Source organism: Crocodylus porosus, unplaced genomic scaffold (assembly GCF_001723895.1).
Source record: "Crocodylus porosus isolate Cpor-Errol unplaced genomic scaffold, CroPor_comp1, whole genome shotgun sequence".
NCBI lineage: Eukaryota > Metazoa > Chordata > Crocodylia > Crocodylidae > Crocodylus > Crocodylus porosus.
Genome location: NW_017728950.1, coordinates 1,663,845 through 1,690,521, shown reverse-complemented (window position 1 = coordinate 1,690,521; position 26,677 = coordinate 1,663,845). Strand labels below are relative to the sequence as shown.

General features: G+C 40.6%; 1 protein-coding gene across 5 annotated transcripts in view; it reads right to left on the bottom strand.

Moving 5' to 3' along the window:
• Nucleotides 1–26,677, bottom strand: part of ERCC6L2 (ERCC excision repair 6 like 2) — a 95,588-nt gene that overhangs the window by 61,763 nt on the left and 7,148 nt on the right. For all 5 annotated transcript variants that reach the window (XM_019555048.1, XM_019555047.1, XM_019555044.1 and 2 more), the window contains exons 4-10: nt 23,992–24,111; nt 18,756–18,949; nt 17,481–17,642; nt 15,768–15,975; nt 14,112–14,252; nt 12,505–12,618; nt 11,055–11,174 (exon numbers count right to left, since the gene is read on the bottom strand). In XM_019555048.1, coding sequence (XP_019410593.1) covers nt 11,055–11,174; nt 12,505–12,618; nt 14,112–14,252; nt 15,768–15,975; nt 17,481–17,642; nt 18,756–18,949; nt 23,992–24,111 — 1,059 coding nt within the window. The remainder of the gene's footprint in view (nt 1–11,054; nt 11,175–12,504; nt 12,619–14,111; nt 14,253–15,767; nt 15,976–17,480; nt 17,643–18,755; nt 18,950–23,991; nt 24,112–26,677) is intronic.

The window sequence follows — 26,677 nt, the reverse complement described above, 5'->3', positions numbered from 1 at the left end:
AAAAAAAAAAAAAAAAAAAAATCATATTTTTTGGCAGACGGATCTCTGCATTAAAATAATTCTGCCCAATTAGAAAAATCCACATCCTAAAACATGTAAAATGTTCACATTAAATAATATCCCAGAGGATTTCTTTTCCTTTTGATGATATTTGTAACACAGCTGGACCATCTCCAATTAAAATATTATAGGATCATCGGAAAGTAGGGTTTGAAGAGACCTCATGAGGTCATTTTCCCATCAAGGCAGGATCACTCCTGACTAAATCATCCTAGCCAAGTGCCCATCTAGCCTGCTCTCAATCACTTCCAGATTCCAAAACTTCTCTAGCAAGAGATAACTTCATGTAGGGATGCACCAATAAAGATTTTCTTGACCAATACTGATAGCTAATGATTAACCAACTATAATCAGCTGATGCCGATCTGATAACCGATATTCATTAACAGTTCAAGGCATTTTAAACTACTGACATAAATAAACCTTTTTCTTCATTTGTTTTGCATCACACACACCCCCCGCTCCTGCCTGCTCCAGCCCCCTGATTTGGTGCACTACTGTCTTCTCTGCTGCAGGCCCATGCACATTGCCCCTTTGTCCATCGTTCCTACCCGCAGCCCTGCTCCCTGCATATCCCGTGCTGCTGTTCCAAGTTGGCGGGAGGGACAGACCCCTGTGTGGACAGAGGCACCGGGCACCTCTGGGGTCCCAGAGCACGCTGCTGCCTCAGCGCCCATGGCCACCGGGAAGAAGCTACTTTTGCACAGGTGCCCAGTAGTGTGAAGTGTCCTTCGTGTGGCACCTTATCCTGCTCATGCACAGCCCAGTGTCTCCATGACAGCCCCTGCACTCAAGCCTATGCTGCGTGCACGGCGTTGCCATGGCAGTGGCAGTGGCAGTAGCTTGTAATGATCCCTCTGTTGTTGAGTGCAGTGCCCTGTGACCACTCCCCAGCACCCCCTTCCCCTGCCACTGCTCCCTAGGGCCTATGCTTTGCCATGGGCTTCGGCCAGCAGCAGGGTGCAGGGACTGGACTATGCTCACCAGTGGCTCCGGGCACACACACCTAATCATTGGCTACAATGACCAAAAACAAGCTGATAACATCATTTCTCCTTTCATTGATGCTGATCTGATAGCCAACTGACATATCAGCGCACCCCTATTTCATTGTGAAAACTTTATCATGTCTCTGTAATAAGTCTGATTAAGTAGGAAACTTTATATATTACTCTTGCCTTTTAAAAGACATTAGATTTTCTAGTAATACACAATATCCTTGGTTTACTAAAATTCTATTTTCAGCCTAATTACTTCCCTTTCAAATTAATGTTGTGAACATCTTTTTCCACAGATTGTTCAATCAAATGACATCTTACCAAATAAATACAAAATACTGTTTATCATCATCATCATAGCATCCTACTCCATTGAAAAAGCAGCTCAAACTGCAAGCATTTCCCTCACCCCAGTTACCGTAAGTACCACTGCGTCCATCTTTGGTCATTATGGAGTCCTGTTCCAAACCTATAAGGCTAGCAGTAAACAGACCATTGCACCCTTTTCTTTGCATGAGTAATGTACAAGAGGGGAGTCCCACAACCAATAGAAGGCTTGCCTTCAGCACACTCCCTATTATATATAGGTATTATATATGCAGAGAAAATGCTGAATCTCCACAGGGAACCACCAAGCCACGCAAATCTCCTTTCATCAGACCTTCCTTTGCACCGCAAAAATCGGACTGGCAATGAATCAGTGTTTTTGCTGCCCCAAAGACAGAGTGCATGATAGAGTGCTAAGATAATGCATGCTTCTGGTCTGTACTTAGCGCCTACTGTTTTCCAAACTGTAAGGGCCGAAGTAGGAATGCTTTGCAAATCTGTGGCACCTGTCACAAAGGGATGAAGCCCTTTGGACACAGCAGAGAAGCTCAGCATAATTGTCAGAGACATTTATAAAAGCAGATGTTAGAGCTACTTGCCTACCACTCTTTCACTGTGATGGGAAATATTGGGGAATTAATATTCTACTCATTGGCTTAAAAAAACCTGGATGAATAGGAAGGTAGGACTTTTCAGAGCTTGAACACAATCATCACCCTATGTCCCTATATCCTTCTACTGCCTGCCCCTTCCCTAGCATACCAGGTATAGGTTGGCTTCATTCTCAAGGACCTTTATGACCTATCCCCCACTACCACCTCTCATTCACACTAAGTCAAATACCATGCCATCCCTTTTTCACCTATATATGTTTGGCCATCTTGTGTGCTAATCTTATTTTTGTCTTATGTACTGTTCTTGGTTCTTTGGGGAAAAAAAAGATGTTTCCTTGCTGAAAAGAGGGGAAAATAGGATCAGAATGACTATATTCTCTACATCATTTGGTTCAAATATATTTAAACTTCCCATCACTGCCCCCAGAAACAATTCTCCTTTTGTTTATCTTTGTACTCTTCCTAATGAAACCAGATGTACAGGCAGTTAATATTGCAGACTACATTAATACAATCTAAATTGCTCATTAGCCTAGGATCTAAATAGAAGACTAACCACATGATGAATCTGTCTAATCTATGAATTCTGGTGTTCCCAACTTGTGTGGATTTTGTTTTTCCTTTAGAGCGATAAGATTTCAGATGGGGCAACAGTAGAAGCTGGGTATGGCACTGACTTACCTAACAAAGGCCTTCAACTCCATCAACTGTGAAGCCTTATGGAATGTGCTAGCTAGTTTGGCTGCCCACTGAAGTTCAGTGTCCTCAGGCTACTCCATGACAGGATGACTGCCACAGTCCTTTGAAATGGATCAGAGACAGAGCCATTTACCACCTGGACTGGTGTTGAGCAGGGCTGTGTGAACGCCCCAACCCTTTTTTCCATCTATCTTGCTGTGATTTTAATTCTCATCTGTGACTGCCTTCCTCCTGGAATGGGGACCGAGTATCGAAAGGACAGTCAGTTTTTCAACTTGTGGCACAGTCACAGCAAAACAAGTTACCAAGACTGCCATCACCAACCTTCAGTACACAAAAGATTGCGTTATCCTTGTGCGCACTGAGAACAATCTGCGGTCCACCCTTGACCTTTTCTCAAGTGCCTATCACAGCCTGGGACTCTCCCTTAACATTGGGAAAAACAAGGTGCTTCATCAGCCGGTCCCAGCACAAGCTGCTCCCCTTCCCCCACAAATTACCATTGTTGGAGAACTCCTGGAAAAAGTTAAGCATTTCCCATACGTTGGTAGTCACCTCTTCCAGTCCTGATGTAGAAATTGAATACAGGATTTGCTGTGGCAGCATATCCTTCATAAAGCTGCTTCACCATGTCCTTGCTGACCAAGACATGCAGATGGAAACTGAGATCCTGGTCTACAATGCAGTGGTTATCCCCATGCTCCTCCATAGGTGTAAGATGTGGGTGATATCTTAAGTGCCTGGAATGGTTCCATCAGTGTTGCCTCAAGAAGATCCTTTGTATTAGATGGGAAGACCACTGCACCAATGCCAGCATCCTCTCTGCAGCTAACATAACCAGAACTGAGGCAAAGATCATGAAACAACAACTCCGCTGGACTGGCCCCTGTGTGTGGATGGCTGACACTCGTCTCCCAAAGCAAGCCCTCTTCTCTCAACTTAGTTATGATAAGAGCATCCACAGAGGACAGAGTGCTACAAGGACACCCTGAAAGTATACCTTAAGAAGGGTGGCATCAACCCTACAGACTGGGAAGCGCTGGCTAGTAACAGGTCTCAATGGCGTTGCACCATAATCAAGCTACAGCCTGCTTTGAAGAGAACCAATTTGCTCAGGAACCCAAGAAACGGCAGAGGAAGAAGGAAAATGCACAACATCCTGGTCGACAGTTGTGCCCTCCACCCCTGTACGGCACCACTTGTCATATCTGTGGAAAAACTTGCAGAGCATGGATTGGACACCTCAGCTAAAACCTCACCAGTGATCCTCCCCTGGCAGAAATGACTTTCGTATTGAGGGACAGACAATGATGGTATCAAGGGGTTCTCTGGAGAGGGAGAGGGAGAGGGAGAGGGAGAGGGAGAGGGAGAGTGCGTGTCCAAAAAGTAAATTAGATTTGGCATAGAATCCTTACTAAATACCTACAGGTGGACACAAAACCCATCTACCAGGTAACTTCCTGTTTTATCTGAACATTTAATCCTGTAGGACTATTAAACAAAAAGCAATACACGGCAAAATATCAGATGAGGGAGAGACTTACTGGACTAACATAGGGAACAGCATTAGAACTAAATTAGTGAACTAATAAATTAGAGGAAGTAATCATCATACTAATGAATTCCACAGCAGATACTAAAATGGATGGAAACAGGAACAAGAAATTAGAAACATACTAGAAACAATAACATGGTAGTCAGCTTGGAAAAATGGATCCATATGGAGAAAAAGAATCTGAAAACAATGATGCTCAAAGGAAGGAGAACCCTGAGGAGTAGTAACACTGAAGAGACCTAAAGGTGACAAAGGAAACCAGACTGAATACATCTTTTTAATACACATTTTGAGGTTATAAGCAAGTACATCAAGGATAACAGTAGTAGTTCTCTATATGAGTTTTTGTGGAATACACAATGATGTTAGCTGTGGGCAATCCACTTTTAGAAAGATTATCAAAAAAAAGTAAACAAAATGATTGGCAGAACTGTCCTACAAGTAAAGTTTTAAGACCTAAATATGTACACCATGGTAAGGACAAGGCAACAGGCAAAGGAACATAATCTATGGTAGTTAAAAACAAAATCATTGGATAAAAACTATGAAAATTTAGACTGCTATCAGGAACATTAGCTTTCCGACCATGAGCTGTACTATGTAGAAATCCTCCAAGGAAAGTCCTGGAGGATTGCTTGGGACATAAAACTAAACCGGGCATTATATTAACCAAATATAACCGTTCACTGTTAGGGCGATAAATTTAAGACTTCACATCTCTAATTTCCACGATTCAGGAGAAATATACAAGAACATTTTCTTCTTCATCATGGTTATCAGTTATCTAGAGCACAGTTTACAGCTGCTGTTCAGAGTTGCTTTTCTCCACTTCCATCTCCAATCTTCTCTCTTCTGGCTTTCGGTTGAATGCAAAGGTGGAAGCCCTATTGCCAGAGCTGTTAATGTCTTTTTCTTTGCCTAATCTCTGAAACAGTATTCCATTCCATTCTCTTCCTTGACTTCTTAGGCACCTTTACCTTCATTCACAAGTTACAAGTTACCTTGTTCTTCTTGAAATCTTACCCTTTGTTGGCTTCTGCCCCTCTGTCCCACTCCTGTCTTATTCTGCACGCCCCAAACTTCCTTTCAGTATGTTTTTTGAACGATCTTCCTCTTTACCTCTTTCATATTCCAAAAGAAAAAATAGTCACAGAAGGAAACGGTCACAGGTTCTTCAAGCATGACTTGTTCTAACAAAATCCAGGTTTGGTGTTCCCAATCATTTTGTTATTCACTAGGTCGGGGGTGGCAATGTTCAAAAGCTGCAATAAAACTTCGCTCCAAGCATGGGCTGATTCCAGCCTGGTATGCATTGCCACTGCCACCAGAGCCCAAATTTCTTCTCCCTGCCACCGATTCACTAGGACTGTGCAAAATTTCACTGGGTGTTTTGTTTCAAAACTGTTTCAACATGTTTCGATCTTGATACAGCAAAATCGAAACAAAACAAAAAGGCTTTAAAACAGCTTTGAAACAAAATGAGGGCACTTGAAACGTTTCAAGTTTTGAAGCTGGGCTTGTCTGGCATCAGCACTAGTCCCAGGCAGCAGCAACAGCCTGCTGTCCTCCTGTGCACAGACCCAGGGGCCTGCGGCCCCTGGGAGGAGTCAGGCACAGCACCACAGTCCTCCTGGAGGTAGGGACCCGCAGATCTGCATGCAGGATGACAGAAGGTTGCCGCTGCTGCCTGGGGCCAGCAGCAGTCTTCTCACCACTAGGCGCAGGCTGTGCCAGGTGCCAGTCCCAGGTGGCAGCAGCAGCAGCCTCCTCTCATCCTGTCTGCAGATCCAGGGGCCCACGCCCCCAACAGGAGTCCAGCACAGCTCCACAGCGCTCCCAGGTGTGTGGGCCCCCAAAATCTGCACGCCAGATGACAGGAGGCTGCCGCTGCCAGCAAGTGAAACAAGTTTTCCTTTCAACTTTGAGGCACAGTTTCCCAGACATCTCTGCACCCATCTCCTTGGCAGGTTTCATGCCCTCAGAAGGGGCTACCATCCCTGCAATTTTCAGCCGAATCAGGCATGAAATGACAAAGTTTTTGGCATTTTCATGGATTTCCCATTATAGCCTATGGGCAAAATATTGAAATGCGTCAAAACAGTTTCAATGAAACGAAATGGTACAGTGCTTCAAAACTACAAAATGAAACACTGTCCCTTCGAAACAGCGAAATGGAAGTTGAAACGAAACAGTGCTGTTTCACACAGCCCTACTATTTACCACATGGGTGAAGCTGCCTGCTGCAGAAATTTATGCCAAAGCCACCCAACTTCACAGGTTGTAGCCTGCAGACCTCTGCTCTAAGTGCTTAGATTCCAGGATGGCATGTTCTCCAATCTTTCTGGGTTTCAAGGATAGACTGACTAATCTGTAATTCCAAACAACTTTTTCTTTTTTTTTTTTTTCTCTTAATAAAGAGACCGGCACCATGTTTGCTTTTTCCCAATCATCTGGGACTTCATCCAACCAACATGATTTTTCAAAGACAATGGCCAACAGCAATACATCAGATGAGGCAATATAATCTCAGCCAATTCCTTGAGTACTCTAGGATGAAACACATCTGGCCCTGCTGACTGGAAAACATCCAGTTTCCCCTTGGTAATCTCTAATCTGTCCCTTCCCTACTCCGAGACAATTATCTTCTCCCCTACCCTTGCTGCCAAATGTGTTCACCTAATAGTTGACCTTATTCATAAAGAATTGAGTAAGAGAAGCATTAAGTACTTCAGCCTTCTCTACACCCTTCATTATTAGATGGCTGAAGGTTATCACTCAATATGAGACCTACACTTTCCTCTCTTTTCCTTTACTTTTAGCCTCCTTGCAGAATGATTTTTGGTGCCTTTTACATCTTTTGTTAGCTGTATCGCAATTCATGCCTTGAATTTTCTCCCTGCATCGTGACTTGCTGCTCAAAAATGGGGAGGATTTGGTTGTGAATGAAAAGGAACTGGGAGATCGTGACCGTGAAACAGACTTTAAAGTGTTAAAGAAAGGAACATACCTGGAGAATGTTTTCTGGTTGTTTTCTCTTTTTTAAATGTCCCTTGCTAACTGTATCTCAGTTCTTGCATTGGGCTTCCCGATTTTCCCCTTCTGTACCCAGCAATATGACCAAGCATCCATTTTTGTAAGATTACTTTTTAAGTTTCAAGTCACTGAAGAGTTGACTGCTTAGCCAGGCCAGTCTCTTGGTTCCAAAGCTGCTCTTGGGCTTATAATATGGTCTCTTTAAAATACAACCAAAGGAGTTCAGCTCTCTCCAGAACTCCTTTTTCCCCCTCAGCCTTGCCTCTTCCTGTGATCCTGCCCACTAGTTCCCTGACTCTGGACTTAGCAGGTTTTAGCAGAGTCATTATTGCGCTAACCTCCTCCTCTAATTTCCTTAAAACCTTAAATAATATTATTTCTGTGTCACAGTCACCCTACTTGTCTTTGTAAATGTCTTATTTTATTTCTGTATAACTGCCGCGCGGCACTCTCACATTTATGTAACCTTATAGTTTTGGCTGTTAATCAAAATGAAAACCTTGTACTTTTCCACGCTTGTATTAAGCTGCACATGCGTATTCTGTAAGTTTCATTTCTTATCTGTAAGTTTTGTTTCTGCAGGAATGACACTTGTGTAGAAAATCTACCTAGTAACTATTATGTAAAAGAAACTATCCTATCCCTGTATGCTTAGCTTATATCATAGTTAGAGTCACAGAGGCAGTCCAACCAACATCTATAAAAGAGGTAAAAAAGCAGGAAGTAGCAGAGACGATGACTGGACGACCCTTCAGGCTTGATCACCCTGTAGCCGGTCTTCAGCTCTCTGTCTGGGCGTATTCCAGCGAAAACCAGGGCCTTGAAAATCCGACAATCGACAACAATTCACCGTATTACAGTTCGTATCCACCATCCCGTTCATGAGCTGTTGACCAGCCGTAGGACTAACTAGTGGGCAGCCGCACCCATCCCGCAAGGGGCGGAGAGCAAGGGCTTGCTAGTGAACCCTGTGGGCCAACAGACCCCCTTTTGTATCCGGCATACTGTAACTGAAGAAACATCAGAGACTCCATCTCTCGACTGCCTCTCTTCGCAGCTTAGACAGCATATCTACGCTTTTTATACTTATATTACTGCAACTTCGTTCCAGCCGGTCTTCCCTCTTATTCGTAAGAGGGCGAGGCCAGGTGAGTGAATAAAACAAATTTTTACTTCACCTTATATTCACTCTGTAATAACTTCTATTACTAACATCCCATCTCAACGAACTGTTGACCAGTTCTGGGACTTAAGGAGTCGGCAGCCACACCCATCATTGAACTAGTTCCAGTGGTGGAAAGCAAGGGCTTACTCCAGAACCCCGTGAACCAACAGACATCCTACAAACTTATTATAGAAAACTAACAACTTACTCTAAGTCGTCTACTTGCACCAGCTCGGCGAACCTCGAAGGTGGTCATAAAGCTACCTCCAATCCCGCCCCACAAGCCGTGTGCTCCGTAAAGTCCACGGCTCCCCAAGCGGTGCCGGAATCGCTAGCCCGGCATTCCGCCACAGTCTTCTACCTTCAAATTCTCAACTAACTCTCCTTACCCACAAGCATTAAAATCAAGAAGAGCTGACTCTTCGCTATTAAATTCCTTTGCTGGCTTTTCCACTTTCTGTACAGAAAAGTTATTCCAAATATACTCCAAAAACTAAATGAACTGCCTGGGCACTGCTATATTACCCTCTTAATAATGAGCGGAAAGGTAGGTAGTCATGTTAGTACTAAGTCAGGCAGAAGGCAGTGTAGAGATACTCCTTATAGCCTACTCTGTGCACTTCCTTTCATAGAATCTCATGAAGTGAGCTCTTTTCCACAAAAGTTTATGCATCTTTTATTCAGCTAGTCTATAAAGGTACATCAAAATTCTGCCTCCTCCTAACAACATCACAGCAATTAAAGTCCCTTATTAACACCAGGTTTTGTGATTTGCGTACTTTAGTTAGTTTGAAAAAAGCCTCATTCACCTCCTCCCCCTGCTTTGGTGGTTTATAGCAAACACTCACTGGGCATGTTTACGCATGTATTAAGATGCTTTTTCTAATATGCAGTAAATTTAATATCTACAAAGTGAGGTACTAAAGAAATGTGCATTAAGCTGCCTTAACGCATGGTGACACGTGCACAGTTTTTAAGTGACAAAATGCACAGTAGCCAGTTTTTAATCATACAGCTTTTTTATATGACACTTCAATGCACAGTAAAATAAGCTACTGCGCAATAAAGTGCACATGTAGACATGCCCATTATGGACCTTTTACCTTTACCCAGAGACTTGCAACTAATCTACTTCCAACTTCTTACTGTACCTCAAAAACATTTAAAGAAAAAAAAAAAAAAAAAAAACTTCAGTCATCTCTATGCTGATGACTCGTGGTTCTATTTTTACTCCAGAGGTGTCCCCTTCTGTGCAAATTAAAATCACATATCATCTATCTATATGACCTCTCCTTATGGATGCCTAGCCATCAGGGTGAATTCAGTATGGCTAAAATAGAGATCCTGATATCCATACAGCATCTGAGATACCTGCTTTCTCCATATTTAGATATCAAACACCGTACTGTCTGTTATTCACACCCAGTGACACTTAACCTTTAGGTCTACATCCTTTGGCTGGGACCTTTCCTAGGTATTGGCATGTAAATGATATGTAGATCTAGTGGATTCTTTTTTTTTAAAAATATCTCAGACGGTCTTTCTCCTTATCCACACATATGAGATTCTGTTTCAGGCTCGTTTAATTAAAGCAATCCAGTCTTGCACACATCCATCCCAAATGCTGCTGCTCCCATGATTTTTTAGACCATGATTTAAATTTATCATCCCATTTTTTGCACCCTTCCACTGGCTCCTTCTACAGCTAAAGCCAGGGTACTGTGAGATCCTTTTAAAAGGTGCTACAGGGTGTCATTCAACATTAGCACATTTAGATGCACAACACCTATACATGATTCACAAGATAAACCCCAAAGATTTCAAACAGGGATCAAGTGCCCAAAACATTCCGACCTGTTGCCATCTTTCTTGGTTTCTGCTGAACGGCCCTATTTTTTTTTTGTATTCAAGAAGTTAGTAACAGCTAAAAGTTGGCATTTTTTTGAGGGCTGCCTGGAGTTTAAAAAGGTTGAGAACCACTGCACTGAAGGACTGTCATTTGAATTCATGTAAGTGCTCCAATACAGATGTATCTGATAAGAACAAATAGGGCCATTCATAAGCTGTCACTAGAAATTCCATGAATTTCTTTCATTCAGCATTACAAGGTCAACTCGCAACATCAAGTGTTTTTTTAAAACAGGCACCTTTCTCCAATGCTACTTCTAAAGCTTAGAAGAAGCCTCCCATAAATATCTACAACGTCACAACACTGGTCTCTTTAAAAAACTATCCTTTGCTGTAAGGACTGAAAACACTATTTAGTGGTTAGGCTACTGATGTGCTGAATCTACAACCTATTACAATGAACAATGGTGCCTCCATTTCTTTAGATTCCCAGGGTCCCTTGTCCATCTGTTGTTACACTTTGCCTTCTACCTAGGATATAAGCTCTTTAAGATAGACAGTATCTTCCTGTCCTGCTTTTGCAGCACACCTGCACAGTGGTGTCCTGGCCCATGACTCAGGCTTATAGACACATTGGTAGTAGAAATATCATTATCATCACGTTTAACAAACAGTATAAATGAAAGAAAATTGGCACCTACCGAGGCCCAAAATCATACAACAGTGATTTGATTTTCCAAGTAAATAGGCATTACCTTCATTTTCCCACTGTATTTTGGATCAGAAATAGTTTCAAAGGCTGCATCATTGCTTAACTGAACAAAATCAGGAAACCTGGAAAACACCTGGTTGCAAACCCGTTTGATATGTGTTTTCTAAAAGCAAAGCAGAAAACGGATGAGCACAAACAAGAGAAACAGACTTCTCCATTAAACTATCTCTAGTACTATCATAGTCTGTAAGATTGAAACAGACTAAAATAAAACTGGCAGGGGAAAATATTTAAGTCATTTGTACCCCATGAGAGATGCTCTAATACAGCATCATCTGTTAAGAATCAGCTAAAACCCCAAGTGCTATTTTCAAAAGGAGTAAGTAGCTCCATACTGCAAATCAGGAGAGTATTAACTAGAATCTGTCTGAACATTACTAGGCATCTTTTCTTCACAAAAGTAAAGCATTTTGCCTTATTCTGAAAAAATACCTACAATGGACATTGGCATTATGTAAAAAAAAGAGGCAGCACTGCAAAGTTCTGGTTCCCTGATGGAAAAGGTCCATTATCTCAAGATTTTGGGAAGGCTCAGAAGATAATAGGACTACTGACAGCACCTCAGCTCAATTTTTTAAGGCTTATTATTTGCACACCATATGGTTGGAGTAAGTCTAAACAAACATCCTGTCCAAAAGGAATTATAAAAGTAAAAGATACAAAATGCAGGATACATGGGGAAGTACAAAGAGATTAGGACACTAATAATAATAAATGAATTATACTATCAGTTGTGGGTAGTGAAGGTGAAGTATTCCTTAAGAAGTATATCAGAGGTAATTAACACACCCAGATCATTTATTCATTCAAGATTTTAATGATAATTTTTGCATCATTTTTTAAAACTGGTTCTATGTATACCACTGCCTTCAGTCAGAGGAAATAAAGTGAATTCAAGAAAATGGTTGTGTATGCCAACACCAGCTTCTTGGGTTTTTTTCCCTCCCTCAACAAAGGGAGACCCACCCTTGTTAAATTCTTTTCACAAAACCAAATTACTAGCAACTACCCACATTATTATTAGCTATAATAATGAAAGTACTTACTTACTTCAATACAGTTTCCCTGTGTCATCAGAATTCATTTTTTAAAAGTTCTTCATCACTAATAAAAAGTGTTGCTGTGTGATGTCTCTAGTCACTATTGAAAGTCACTGAAAAAGGGCCCCATTCTGTGCTATTGAAGTCAGTGTGTGTTTTACCACAGAACTGTATGGGAGCAGGATCAGACTAAGCAACTAAACAAAGCACTTTAATAAAAGCTTGCTGAGCAGAACAGTTACAAGGCAACAAGAATATGAGGCTAAAATAAAGATAAAAGAGTAGAGGCTAGTCACAATTAACGGTAGCTACTATAGTAAGACATTTTACTAAACTGGTTTCCTTCTACATTTTTTCCATAGCTTTGTTCTTTTGGCACATTCAGAAACCAACCTGCTGTTTACTGGTGTTTTCTGTCTGTAACAGGGCAGCATGATTAGCAACCTTTCGAAGGATTGTCAGGTAACTGAAATAAAGTGCCTTCATAGTTTCACCATGGGAATTTGTCTGTAAAAAATGCCACAAGAGAATTTTTTTTTTTTTTTTTTTTAGAAGTACCAGCACATTAGAAAAATATAAACATCCCAAAACAAAGCAGAGCCTAACAAGTGAAATGTAGAAATGTTACAATCAATTTCAATTTGAATTAGCATCATAGCCATCTGAGTAATGCCCTACCCAACAACTGTTAATATGGCTCAAGTTTCGAGATACTAAAGATATTTTACAAGCACACAAGTATCATAATCAAAGTAATTTGAAACATCTACAAAATATGTATTTCTACTGCAGCATCAATAACATGAGATAAAAAATAGATGGAGTTAGTATATGCATTTTCATTTATGTCTTCATGTTAAGTATGTAAGGAACGTCTTATATAGCTTGATATTTTTATTCCACTTACAAGTGTTATTCAATTCCATTTATTGATAGATACTAGATTTGCAATTTCATCTGTGTGTTACATAGTAATTTCATCGTTTTTTCTGTATAAAGAATATAACTTTTCTTTGTTCTTTTCTTCAAATTGAATTTTGTAGTTCTCAAAACTAGTTTTCCTTACCCAGTAGTTTTTGTAGGTAGTGTACTTGTTACAGAAGGCTGTTATTAATTATTTATATTTATAAAAGCAGTGCCTCAAAGACCCAATCAGAACTGAGAGCTGATGGTGGTAGGCACCTGTTCACACAGATGAACAAAATGAGTTTTACTAGAAAACATAATCTCTGGAACACTGATATTTCTTATTCTAATTGCAGACTCCAAGGCATCAAAACTATCATCAAGTATATTTTTTAATGGCAACTACAATGGCACTACAAATCCTTTGTGCCCAATCCACCTATAGTTGAGGGAATCAGCCCTCAACTATAGGGGTTTGGGGATCTTTAGGTCAAACTGTAAGAAGCTTGTGCTTTTAGACCTGGAGGTCACCTGTTTAGCTCCTAGTGTGCTGGCCAGAAAGTTCAAACCCCAGTTAAAGCCCTCATTAATGTGACAACTACTGTTGGCCAATACATCAAGAAGTGAACCAAGAACCTCCAGGGCTGAAAGTATGATCTGATAGCCCTACTTTATCAACTCTGCATAATGCACCTTGGAAACTGTACCCTGGCTGAACTAAAGAGCCAAGGTCCAGTAGAGGAATTTAACAACTTAAATCTTGTGCGCTCACCAATGGGTTAAATTGCCATGACAAGTAACGCAAATTCCTCCTTCCTCCCCGATAATTAAATATGTATGGCGTGGGGGGGGGCTTCTATTCTATCAGGAATTGCTGAAAAAAAAATAAATCTGCAAGCAAAGATCAGCTATGACCTGTAGGTGGGTAAGGGGAGGGAAAAAAGTAGATCTACAGATGCTCCATTTCTGATGGGGACCTACAGGGTTCAAGACCTGCAAAATGGGCAGCAACAGTCACTCTGAAGTAAATCCGCACTGGGAATGACACAAATTACTACAAATCCTGAAACCTAGGTCACTAAAAAAGTTCTTACTTTGTAACAGCAATTCTTTCTTTTACGGCCACTATTGCAACTGCAGGGTGCCCATGCTCGTAGTATTAAGTTTACTTCTTCTGTTTCCAATACAGCCTGATACACTGCTTTCTGAAATTCTGTCAGGGAACAGTACACTATCTGCCAAAACATAATCCCAAAATACAATTACATGAAACATGCAGAAGCAACACCAAAAATAAAAAATATAAAACGAAATATTCAAACACTAGGAGTAAAAAGGAAAAAAAAAAAATTTATGCTGTGTTACTACCCAAATACCTACATTTCAAACCCTGGATTCTTATGCTCTGATACAAGTGTGAAAAAGTGGTTAGTGAGTAACTATAGTCATTTGTATCTCAATTTTAAGTTTGCCATTATTCCTAAGAGAATTCATAAACTATAACAATCATTTTACTGTTGTATTTCTACTAAGTTTTCTGTAGCCTTTTTCTGGGGAAGACAGCAGAAAGCCAGGGGACAGGAGGGGGCATGAGGGCAACTAAAGAGCCTAATCATAACAACAAGGATTTCTATCAGCCTAGTCCAAAAGCATAATAAACTGATTGTTTATTCCTTCTTTGGCACTAACTGTTGTTGTTCAGTACTGCAGGCAGCAGGGATGAAAAGAGAGTTAAATTTAAGGTGGCCACTGACACTGTAAATCAAAGAAATGAGAAGGAAAGGATCTCTATAGTGATATGGCCAAAACTCTTATCCCTCCCCTCAGAGACCATGGGTGGCATCTCCATGACATCTTTAGTCTTAACCAGCAGGAGACAGAAATCCCAAGATCATTCCTCAACCTAGGCCACCCACGCAGCAGCAGCACCATGCTGTGCTATCATAATGCAACAGTAACTTGAACATATACTCACATTAACAAGAGAATGAGAAGAATAAAACCTGCTAGACTTCGAAAAGAAAGTGACTGACATTTGTGTTAATCTTTTCTTTACAAGACAATTTAGATGACATTATTATATGGCCTGGGTGAAGCACAAATACAAAATTGGGGGGGGGGGGGGAACAGCTGCAAAAAAATGTGTGCACTTAATAAATGTATTTCTGCTTGCCTGGTAGGGATATCATCATATTCAACAACACATCCTAAATTAAAACGATTAAGATGAATAAACTCTTTACTTGAAGTTTATAATGGCACCATATAAACAGGATTAAAAGCCTATGGTAACAAGGTTTTTAAAGAAATAAAGTGTTCTTTTAAATGGAAGGTAAGAATTAGACTAAATTGCTTTTAAGAAGTCTTAATTTATATGCCATCAGACTAAGTTCAGAAGTCATACACGGTCTTTCAAGAGAGCACGGTTTCCTGAAAAAATTTTTGGATTTGGCACACAATTACAAATGTAAAAATAAACTGAGTATCTCATATATGTGAATCGCTGCTCAGAGGTCTAACTGGGCATTTCCATGCCTGATTAACTCCATTTGAACATGCAAGCACAAGTAATTATTTGAACAAAGTATGCTACTATCCAAGCATTCTTGCTTGTAACCCTGGACTTAAGAACTCTTTGACAAATCTCACATCTGAACCATAAACAGAACTATAAACTGTTAAACATACTGTACAGAAAAGTCAGAAAGAACAAACTATGGCACATATTCATTATTGTTAGAATGGCTCACTCTGTCTTCCTTTTTTGGTAACTGATCACTAATAAGAGCCTTAGTACGTCTCAGGAACCAGCCAGACATTTTTCCTGCTAGCTTCTGCATGGCCTTCCGACCTGTTGCTAGCTCTCTTTTAGTTGCAGTATGCCTCTGGCCGTGCTCCACTGGATCAGAAAATTTCTTCTTGAAATATACTTTGCTACCCAAAAGTCCTGGTATAGCCCTAAAAAACAAAGCAAAACAAACACAAATCAGCAGACATTTGCTGAACTCCAAGCAAAACAGATTTCTCCATTGACAAGCTCCTGGCTAATAGCAAGAACTGTTATTCAATGCTTCGGCATTAGTTATTTTAAGAAACATGCATATGATTATAAATGTTTCTTATTCTATTAGCAAATATTAAGCACTTAGATGAAAATACCATGATCTTCAATTTAGGCACCAAATAAAAGGGACAATCTTCAGGGAATCATTGCCAAGCAAACAGGAGTTACAGGTGCTCAGGATCTCTGAAGAATCAGACAATTATTAATTAGGGCCATGTATACACATGCAGGGAGGCTGCTCTGATGCACTGTAATTACAGAGCATCAGAGCAGACTCGATTAATCAAATCTGCTGGAGCATGGTAATTGCCATGCTCCAGGAGACTCCAGCATCACATGCATCAGCGTCCCCACTCTGAAAAATGGCAGGGGATACTTTAACTAAGTTAACTAAACTAGTTAAGGCACACCCACTGCCATTTTTCAGCACAGGAACACTGATACATGTAATGTTCCAGGCACTTTAATTAGAGTAGCTCTTGGAGCCGCTCTAATTAAAATGCACTCCGCATCCTATCCTGAGGACATTTATAAAAACTCCCAGAGACTATATATAAAGGGCTTAGGCATCAAGGTTTGAAAAAAAATCTGACTTGGGCTCTTACAGTTTTATTAAATCAGATCATAGATAGGATAGAATTAAATCTACAGTAGAAGTCATTAAAGTATGAGAAACTCATTAATGCATTTTCTACGTAACATTCACTCATAGATTTTAACATAGTCTTAGAGTTTTAATTGCTTACATGCTACATTAAGCTTTGCATTAGCCACTCTCCTTCCAGATCTTGCATCTTCTTCTATATTTAAAATTTATTCTTAGCAAAGTATTCACAGGAAAGACTATTTTGTTTTAATCTGTATCCCATTCTCTCATCTAGCCTCTCTTCCCTCCAAAGTTCTTAACAGCAGAAACTGTTGCTTGCTATATCTGCACAAAACCTAGTGCTTCTGGAGTAGTGCTGGAATATAAATGAATTATCACCATTAAGCATCTGTAATTTACCAGCTGCACCAATGTGAGAGCTGGGAGCAGGGCCACCAGTCACTCTATACTTTGCTGATGTGTGGAGGATGGAAATAGATGAGTGCAGAGGGGTAAAAAAGAAAAAGGAAAGAGCCAATCACTTGCTTTATAGCTTTCCAAAAGAGCAAGAGAACATGGATGACTATGTTTACTAAACAAGTGCAAACCAGGACTAAATCAGGAAAGGAAATACCAAGCATCTCAGGATGTACCCTAAATGACCCTCCAATGTACACAAGAAAAGAATATTAGGATTTTTGCTGGGACATTTTCTAGATGCCGCTGAGCCCCAAACTACGCCCACCATACCATGTTTCAGGTTAACAGATGTAAATCTTCAATCCCAATAAATAAATTAAATTTTTTATTTACCAGTCCATGACACACCAAAGTTCTTTCATGTTGTTCTGAAGAATGGTTCCAGTAAGACCTATGCGGACAATGCATTTTAAGCCTTTCATAGTTTTAGTTATTTGAGCCTTTGGATTCTTGATTCTATGTGCTTCATCTACAATGACAGCGGACCACTCTACACTGTGGATCAACAAGAAATAGTCTTACATGATGCTTCCATCATTCCACTAATATGCAGTACTAAGAACTAGCCACTCTTCTGCATATTTTTAAACAAAGAGTGAGTGATAACAATGCTATTGACTTGAAAAAGATTTCAAAGAATTAATTTTTACAAATGCTTTGATATCATAACTTAAACCAAATTGTCTAATCTGTTTTTCAGCTGATATATTTCACACCATGATGCATATAATTAGGTTTACTATATTCAAACTGTTCATGCAAAAAGAATGAATAATATAGATTTAGACCCATATGGGCTGCAAAAGGACAGGGAAATAGTGTTAGAAATTTAAATTAATTTTTTTAAAAACTGAGTATATTTCAAGCTTCTCTCATTGTAGGAATACAGCTTCCTTTTGTAAAGCAACTTTGCAATAATAAAACCAAATCTGTTGTGTGAAAAGAAAACCTTCCAAAGTCTGAAAGCATTAATCTGGTGCTAAGGACAATTTTGCATGATAAACGTTTATAGTACTTACATGCCTGGTGCTGAACTGTTTTACTGAAAAATTCCCTGAAACTATAGCAGAGAAACTGGAAAGCAGGAATTTCACATCTGACCTCAATTCTTATCAAGTCTTCAAGTTATTAAGGAACACATTACAATACATCCCATTCCTCATAAGTTTGAAGAAAAAAATCGCTATGGAAATACTGTATGATCGTGAAAATGAGCCAAGGCAACCTGTGACATCACAGATGGAAGACTAGTTGCACGCAAGACAGTCTCTGTGTTAATGCGCATCCCACTAACAGCGGGCATTAATTTAGCCATGCAAGAGAGAGACACAGTCTACAAAGGTTGTATTAAAAACAAGCGTGAGTGAAGCAGTATTAAGTGACCTGCAAGGGTTAACAACACCTCCCTGTCGCAAGACAAGATCTGAGTCCAGATCTAGCCCAGGGCAAAATGAGTTTGACACTCTTGTTCTAATAACTACTTTTTCAGAAGCAATTCCTTACAGCAATGCCGTCTGGCAAATTCATTAGTTATGGGTATACAATCTCCCCTCCCTTTCAACAAACGATGCTTAGAAAATAAAATAAAATAAATAAGAGATTGGTTACCTGTTAAGTTCATCCAAACAGAGACGAAGCGTTTCATATGTTGTAAGTACAACTTCACACTTCCCCTGTTTAATACGAGTCAGTTCACTGTCCTTTTGACTGCCATGTAAAACACCAATCCTGAAATAACCCCATGTGTCCAATTCATCCCTCCAGTTATACAGCACAGAAAGTGGTGCCACAATCAGGAAAGTCTAAAAATAAATAGTGTTGTGATATTACTGCAGAACCCATGCCAAATATATTTTATCAAGAACTGTCAAGGAGAAATCAGAATACTGAGCTGTATTTTACTGACAAAAATATGATCTTGTTCTTTTACATGAACAAAGCATTTCCTATTTGCATGTAGTTCTAGGAAAAGAACTCTTTTCTGAATTGTAGACAGCAAAACTTGAACATAAGCCTCTTTTTGAGCAGCAGTTCTCAACCACAGTTCCACAACACCCTGAGGTGCCTCAAGATCCATCCTTTCAAGGGTTCTGAACATTAGGTACACAAACATGATTCAGAGGATAAACCCAAATGTTTCATATAGGAATATGTAGCATTAAAACCATTCTGTGCTGTTACAGTCCGAGTTCTTTGTAGCACAGAAATTGCTCTATTTTTCTGTAGTTAAACAACAAGTGAAAACGAAGATTTGGCATTTTCCAAAAGGTGCCTGGAGTCTAAAAAGATTTAGAGCCACTATTTTCAAAGAACCCATATAGTAAGGTGCTTCCAACAGAAATTCTTTTTCCAATCAATAACAGCAATAACTCAAGTTTTACTATTAAAAAAATTTATACATAACGTGAAATCTATTTCAGCACGGACACGGAGATTATGAAACTCAAATATTTTAGAAAAAAATTGACAACACAATGGGGAAAAACACCACCATTTTGCACTTCCACAGAAATCATAGCAAGAATTTTTAACATGTCTTATATATGGGGAAATCTGGGACAAAAGAAATCTAAGCAAATTCACAAAGCTAGCAGACGTTTTAACAGAATCAGGTCTTTTGACGCATCTTCATGCACATCATACTAGCATACAGCCATCCTTCTTATGAAATGATGGAAACATCAAAAAATATACACACTTGCTAAGTAATTATCTCATTAGGATATTGATGATACTTGGAAGAACTAGCTTTGAACACACTGGCTGTGTTCGTATGATAGGAGATAAGTCTCCCAGGTTAGTCTCTGGTAACATTTTCTACCAGTAAGACACTGAACAGACATTGAAACACTAAGCCCTTGACAAGCAGAGAGCTTGCAATGCTGACATTGTACAGCCAAGGGACCCACATGCACATCTCTCAGTATGCTCAGTAGGGCTGTGCAAACAGCACTATTCCGTTTCGACTTGCATTTTGAGGTTTTGACAGAACAGCGTTTTGTTTTGAATTTCGTTTCGATTCAAAACTGCTGTTCCGTTTTGTTGAAACGCTGATGTTGTTTTGATGCTGCTTAGATGGTTCACCCATAGGCTATAATGGGGAAGTCTGAAAAAGCCTCTCTTATCTGGCAGGCAGATTGGGGACTCGCAACCCTGGGAGGGCTATGCCAGTCTTCTTGGGGTTGCAGGCCCCCAATCTGCCTGCCAGATGAGGGAGGGAAGACGGGGCTCCTGCCTCGGACTGGGGAAGGGGACTGAGCCCGACCGCTCAATTCCCCTCCCCAGCGCTGGGATTCATTGGACTGGGGAAGGGAACTGAGCCCGATCACCTAGCTTCCCTCCCCAGTGCTACAAATCAGGCTGGGGAAAGGAACTCAGCTCAGCTGAGCTGAGTTGCCTTCCCCAGCCCGACTGTATGGCTAGAGAGGGGAACCGAGCGATCAGGCTCAGTTGCTTTCCCCAGCCCGATCTCAGCGCCGAGTGCCTTCCCCTGCACTGCCATTGGCTTCCTGGAGCCCAGCAGCAGGAGGCAGGGAGAGCCAGGGCTGCGTTTCTGGCTGAGCCACATGGGGCTGCAGAGCCGCTGGGAACGCAGCCCTGGTTCTCCCCTGTCTCCCACCACCTGGCTGCTTTGAAACATTTCAACTAGCCTCATTTTGTTTCGAGGCTGCTTTTAAAGCCCTTTGTTTCATATTGATTTCACCGTTTCGAGCTTGAAAGGAGTCGAAACAGTGTTAAAACAAAACAACCAGCAAAATTTCACACAGCCCTAATACTCATTAAGTTTTCTCAGTCTGCCCACAAACAAAATGGCAGGAGGGCACAGGGCAACCAGAGTTAGTTTATCTTCCTGCTGCACAACACTGCTGCCTTTAAAAACTCTACATTCTTGTGTGTTTAGTATTAGTACCCATTACAAGAAGCATATCAGTAATCATTATGGGCTACCTGAATGGGCACAGAACTAGAACTAGGTTCCTGGTTGAGATGCCTTGAAAAACTGGATTTGACTTCAGTATCTCGATTTCTTCATCTAGTGGCTAATCGCTACTCCCATTTCTGAAATACATTTAGGCCTACATATTAAAAACTATATAAATTTAAGTATTCTCATTAAACCCATTGCACATGACCAAAGGATGGTAAGGACCAACTCACAGATAAAGTACTGAAACTCCAAAAAAACCATGAGTATGTTTTGCAAAAAAATTGTACTTCACGCAAGACCACATCACTTTTTAGAGTGTCCCAAAGAAAAATGGACAGTGTGGCAGTGCCACTTTAAGGGCCGAGTCAAACAGTCAGCAGATGCGTGATTGCGGCACCCATTTTAAAACACTGGCTGCCTGTATAAACACTTTGCTGCTAGCAGCCCAGATAGAAACATTGCCTGGCTGAAAGGCTGTATGAAACATCTTGGTGGTAAGGGCAGGAGCTTATGGGGATGGTTTGGAGGTTCCTGGTTCTGGGCATAACCTAAAACTGCACCCTGCCGGGGATGGGTGGCCTGATGGTGTGGGAGCCACCAGGAAATGCTAGGCCAGTTACCACCCTGGTGAAAGGCGGGTCAGGGTGCCTTAACCCCTAGCCTCCATAACACTAGGTACACTAGGCTCCACTGCATGGGGCCGGGGCCCCAGTGTGTGTCCGTGTATGTTTATGTAAAAGTTGCCCCAGGATGGGCCAGGACAAGCTTGGCCCAGGTCAGGAACTTGGCTGGCCACTACCCGGTGAGGGTTACAGGAGTGGCCCAAGAGACTATATGCCTGCCACCCAAGGCGTGACCTGGATAAAGCCTATGGCCTACGGAAGCCGCTCCAAGAGGAAGCAAGATGGAACAAGTTGCCAATGCGAGACAGAGACCCTGCGAGAGAGGGGATGGAGTGTGAGAGGCCCTAGTATGAGGAGGGTGGTGTGAATGTGTGTGAAAGAGGCCTGATAGAGAGGGCTAAGTTTGGCCTGGCTCTAGGCCAGGAGCATAATGACACCATGCATGCCAACTGTGAGGCATAGGCTGCAGTGTAGGGGAGGTTTGGAGCTGCAGAGGGCACCCCCTGGCATCGGGGCATGTAATGGGTAGTCTCCTGCATATACCACCAGTCTGAGAACAGCAAAGTTGTGGCAGGTGAGACGGGGCAGACTGTCCCATAGAGACAGGTGGGTGGTTCGGCATGAGACCTGGCCCCAAGCTTGCCCTCTGTCACAGACAGCTACTTACATCTTGCTTACCCTCGATACATTTGCCACCATTTCCTAATCATTTTTAAAGAACTGGACCTCAGCAGCAAGTTTCAACTCTTCCTTGTCTAAACTTGATCTTTTCCAAAAGGCCAGGAAGCAATATATGCTTTCAGAAACTGGATATAAATATTGTATGTTACCTAAAAATCATGTTTCTGGATCAAAAAAGAAAAAGGTGATATAAAATAACCCTAAAAAGGCAATTTTTTTTAAACAGCTCCTCATCTAGATCGCTCACAGGGTATAAGACAGTTATGCATATGTAAAAACCTCTGTATAGATGCATTATACTCTACTAACTCATTAAACCATGAAACTAAAAGTATACAACTTTTCTCCCTCTCCCCCACTTCTAATACTCCATACACAGTATACAATTACTTTAAAATTATGTGAGACTGTATTGCAAACTTGCCGGTAAGGGACCCATAAAGTTCATCATATTAGGATGCACTTAATTTACTCCAGAGGGGGAGTGGGATCCACAATTCAGCCACTAAACATTTTTAAAAGGCAGAATAAAATTTCAAGAAGTCATCAAGACTTTTTGTTGTTGTTTGTTTGTTTTGGGCTTTTTTGTTAAAGAAAAAAAGTTTCAAATGTTCCATGCAACTCACGCAAGCCCAATCAAGTTGAAAGCAGCCAATGAAATTTAGAAAAAAAGTCACACAAGCCCTGCATTGGGAGATCAAAAATGACCTGGAAGTAAGTCACATTTTTTAAATGAACCTGCATATAACATCAATATCCTAACATTACTTCATATTTGATATCCTGCAGACATGTAGCTTTGTCCGAAGTCACTGCCCATCTAGTATTCCACATGCTGAATCATACAAATGTTTTAGCTTGAAGTGATGTCACCCTGATCCATCAGATCTATCAATTTTGTATATTTAACACAGGAGGAATAGATCATATCATCATAGGTTTAGTTTACCCAACTCTTGCCTCTTGTAAAAATGACTGCAATCTTTTTCTGTGAATCTCTAAAACATTCCTCATCTGAAATTCATATAAGGAAAAGCCATATCCAAAAGATGCACCTTTTATTTGTCCTATGGAGTTACATTCAGGTTCTGCAAAATATAAAACTTCATTTGCATTATAAATAATAGGTAGGGTCCCATAGAAAACTCTGGGATCAAAGTTATTCAGTGCAGAAGGCTGTATTACAAGAAAAGACTCAAGGCAGCACAAGCAAAAGTGTTTGCCTTTCTATTACACTACTTTTAATGAAATCCTGTATGCAAGATACCACATATTAAAGCATAAACATGTATCACTAGTTTCCATTTGCTTGACAAAGGCTTTACAGCCTACTCCTGCCTTCAGCTTCATCCTCCCTGTTGTGAATTTCCACACCACACACTTTAGTCAAGTGATTGTTAAGTCTACATACTATTGTCTCGGTTTAAAAATCTGAAGGCCAATTTTCATCATCATAAATCCATGAACTTCTGTATTTTCATGTCTAAACTAGGTAGCCGAGCATAGAAACTAAACATTCAAACATTTGTCACAATGGCAAGTGTTTATTTAAAAATAAAAGTTTGTTGTTTCTTTTAAAAATCAAAATCAAAATTTCAACTATAAGCTGTACCTTTTTAGGGACACATTTCGGCTCTTTTTTTACAGTCCTCAGTAAAAACTCCGGCCTGTTGTTTTCGATATCCTTGCGTGTCCCCTTTTTGTGCAGTACCGCAGCCAGAAATGAAATGACCTTGAAAAAGAATCCAGTTTGAAGTCATTATGTAGAAAATGCAAACAAAAATTGAATATGCCTACTACAAAAAATTTAGGGCAAGATCTTGGAAACCTATGCTTTTGTTGACTTCATCCTTGAGATACACCTTTGACAAACTGGAAGAGAGAGTTCATAAGATAAAAGGATTAAGTAGTAGAGGAAAAAAAAAGAAAACGGATATCTGAAAAATGCAAAAAATAACTGTGGAAGCAGCTAAGAGAAACTCTAATGAGCATCCTTGGAAGTAGGGGAGGAAATAAGGTCCTGAAATGAGATGATGAGAACAGTAGAATAGCTAACTTTAGTCAAAAGTTCTTTTCTAGAGAATGAAAAGGAAAGGGTCTAAATTGAGATCTGGCAGATTCCTGGCGCATACTTTCCTACTTGTCCGCCCACCTCCAAATCCTTCCTGCTAGCTTCAGAATTAGCCCTCTGCTTTGGGTAGGGGATATAAAAAGTGTGGCAACTCAATTGCAATTTATTACCTTCTGCCCCTTCCTGGTTATAGGAATATACATATTCTATGGCAAGGAAAGGCCTACAGTCTGAGCTACTCTAAACTCTTTTAGGGATGATCCAGAATAAACAAAAAGCAAAGGCACAGTTGTCAGTTTGGCCAGAACAATCAAAAATTTAAAACCCACCAGGGCTGCTGAGTAACAGCAAGAGACAGCTATGTTCCTATTAGAGGTACTCTTCCTTATGAAGCCCATCAGTTCCTTTTTTGCTTACAGCAGCCAGCTCCAGCCCTTCCTTCTGCAGCTGTCTCACAGCTGTTTGTAGCAGGATAGAGCTCAAGCTGTCAGCTGCTGTTTTGGCAAGAGGCAGCCAACCAGGAGACCTGAGCTATTAGAAAAATATCTAGAAAGGACAGTGATAAAGGAAGCAAAAGAAGGGCAAAGCCACTAGGTGGATCAGAAGAACAGGAAACTGCCATGAGGTGAAAGGACACAACTCACTTTACAGACAATTCATATAAATGGAGGAGGTGGAGGCTGCTGAAACTGTATGTGTTTGGTAAATTTTAGCAGTAGGATTTTTTAACCCTTTCAGGAATAAAACAACATATAATGCTATCCTCTAGTGGCTTCCAGACTCTCTATGTATTTGGAAAAAATTACCCCTATTAAACTAGCACATGACAGTAACCTATTATTCCTTCAGCTAAAGCAGGAGGCAACCAGAGAATTAACTGCATAAGGAGAAACTTGTACAAGGACTTTTCACCCTAGACACCTTATAAACAGAGATGAGAGAGACAGGCCCTCAAGAAACAACGCTGTATCAGCTCTGCAAAATGAACATTTTTGTTTGCCATTCTGGCCTGCTACAGCCTGTATGGTCATCCCACAGAAAACTCCGTAATTGTATTATAGCACAGTTACTTATAAAAGTTAAAATTTTAAGGACTTAGGGTGGGAAAAAAGTCTTCAAACTTTATTATCCCATCAGGCCTTTAACCGGTTTTGGCCTCTTTTGGAAGTACACCAGAATCCTTTCAATATGGAAAATAGGAGGACAAAGAAGTATGCCCCTAAAAACATATGCACATAGAACACTAAGTTGTCAGTGTTATTTCAGTGCCTTGTATATACATATAAGGAAACGAGCCTGCAAACTACCCATAACTTTCTTCAACATGGATAGGTTATAGAAGACAATCCTACAATCCACAATGATAGGGATGGCTGCCCAAAATTTGAATTTATGTACATTTTTATCAGATGACATTTCAGCATAGAGTATTGGGGATTGTCATAAAACATTTTCAGAACCTGTCCTAGACAACAGGCTGGAATGATCCAGCTCAGGCTGAAGGTGGACTGGCACCAGGACCTGGCCACTGCTGCCCCTCCTCCCCGCTACCCTGCCTCAGTATGGCTCAGGTGAAGCACTTGGCTGGGTTGTGACACAGCACAACAGGAAAAGCCCCTCTACTGCCAAAATCCCCACTTCCACAAGCCAGGTTCAGGCAACAATTTCCAGGTTGTTGGCCCTTGGTCTAGGGTACACAGAGTGATGAGATTTAAACAACAGTTCAGAATTACAAAACTGCTTAGCCCTTTATCCCAAACTTGAATCCCATACAAGCAGACCTCTGAGCCAGTTTCACCTAGCTGATTTCAGTGGAAGTCTACACAGGAGCAGAGATGAACATGCAGAACTGTCTGTAGAACTAGGGTCTTAATATGTTAAATATGTAGCACTAGTGAAAAAAACCCCAAAACAATGCTGTTTTTACAACAGTTGATACAATACTCCATTTAAATGTCAACTTTCCAAATAAGCCAGCCAAACCGTTATAAATTAAATTTAGTTTAGGAAGAAAAACTTTCATGTTTGACTGTTTCTTAAAAAGAATTTTTATAGTGACTTTTTGCAAAGGAAAGTTTACAAAGTGTCAAGATCATCTTGGCTATAGCACTGTGGTGAGCTGTTATAATAAACTACACTGAATGTAGTATAAAAAGAGAAGAAGAAATATCATTTATAGAAACCATATTATTCACTATGGGACAAAGTTGGCATTAAGCCTATAAGA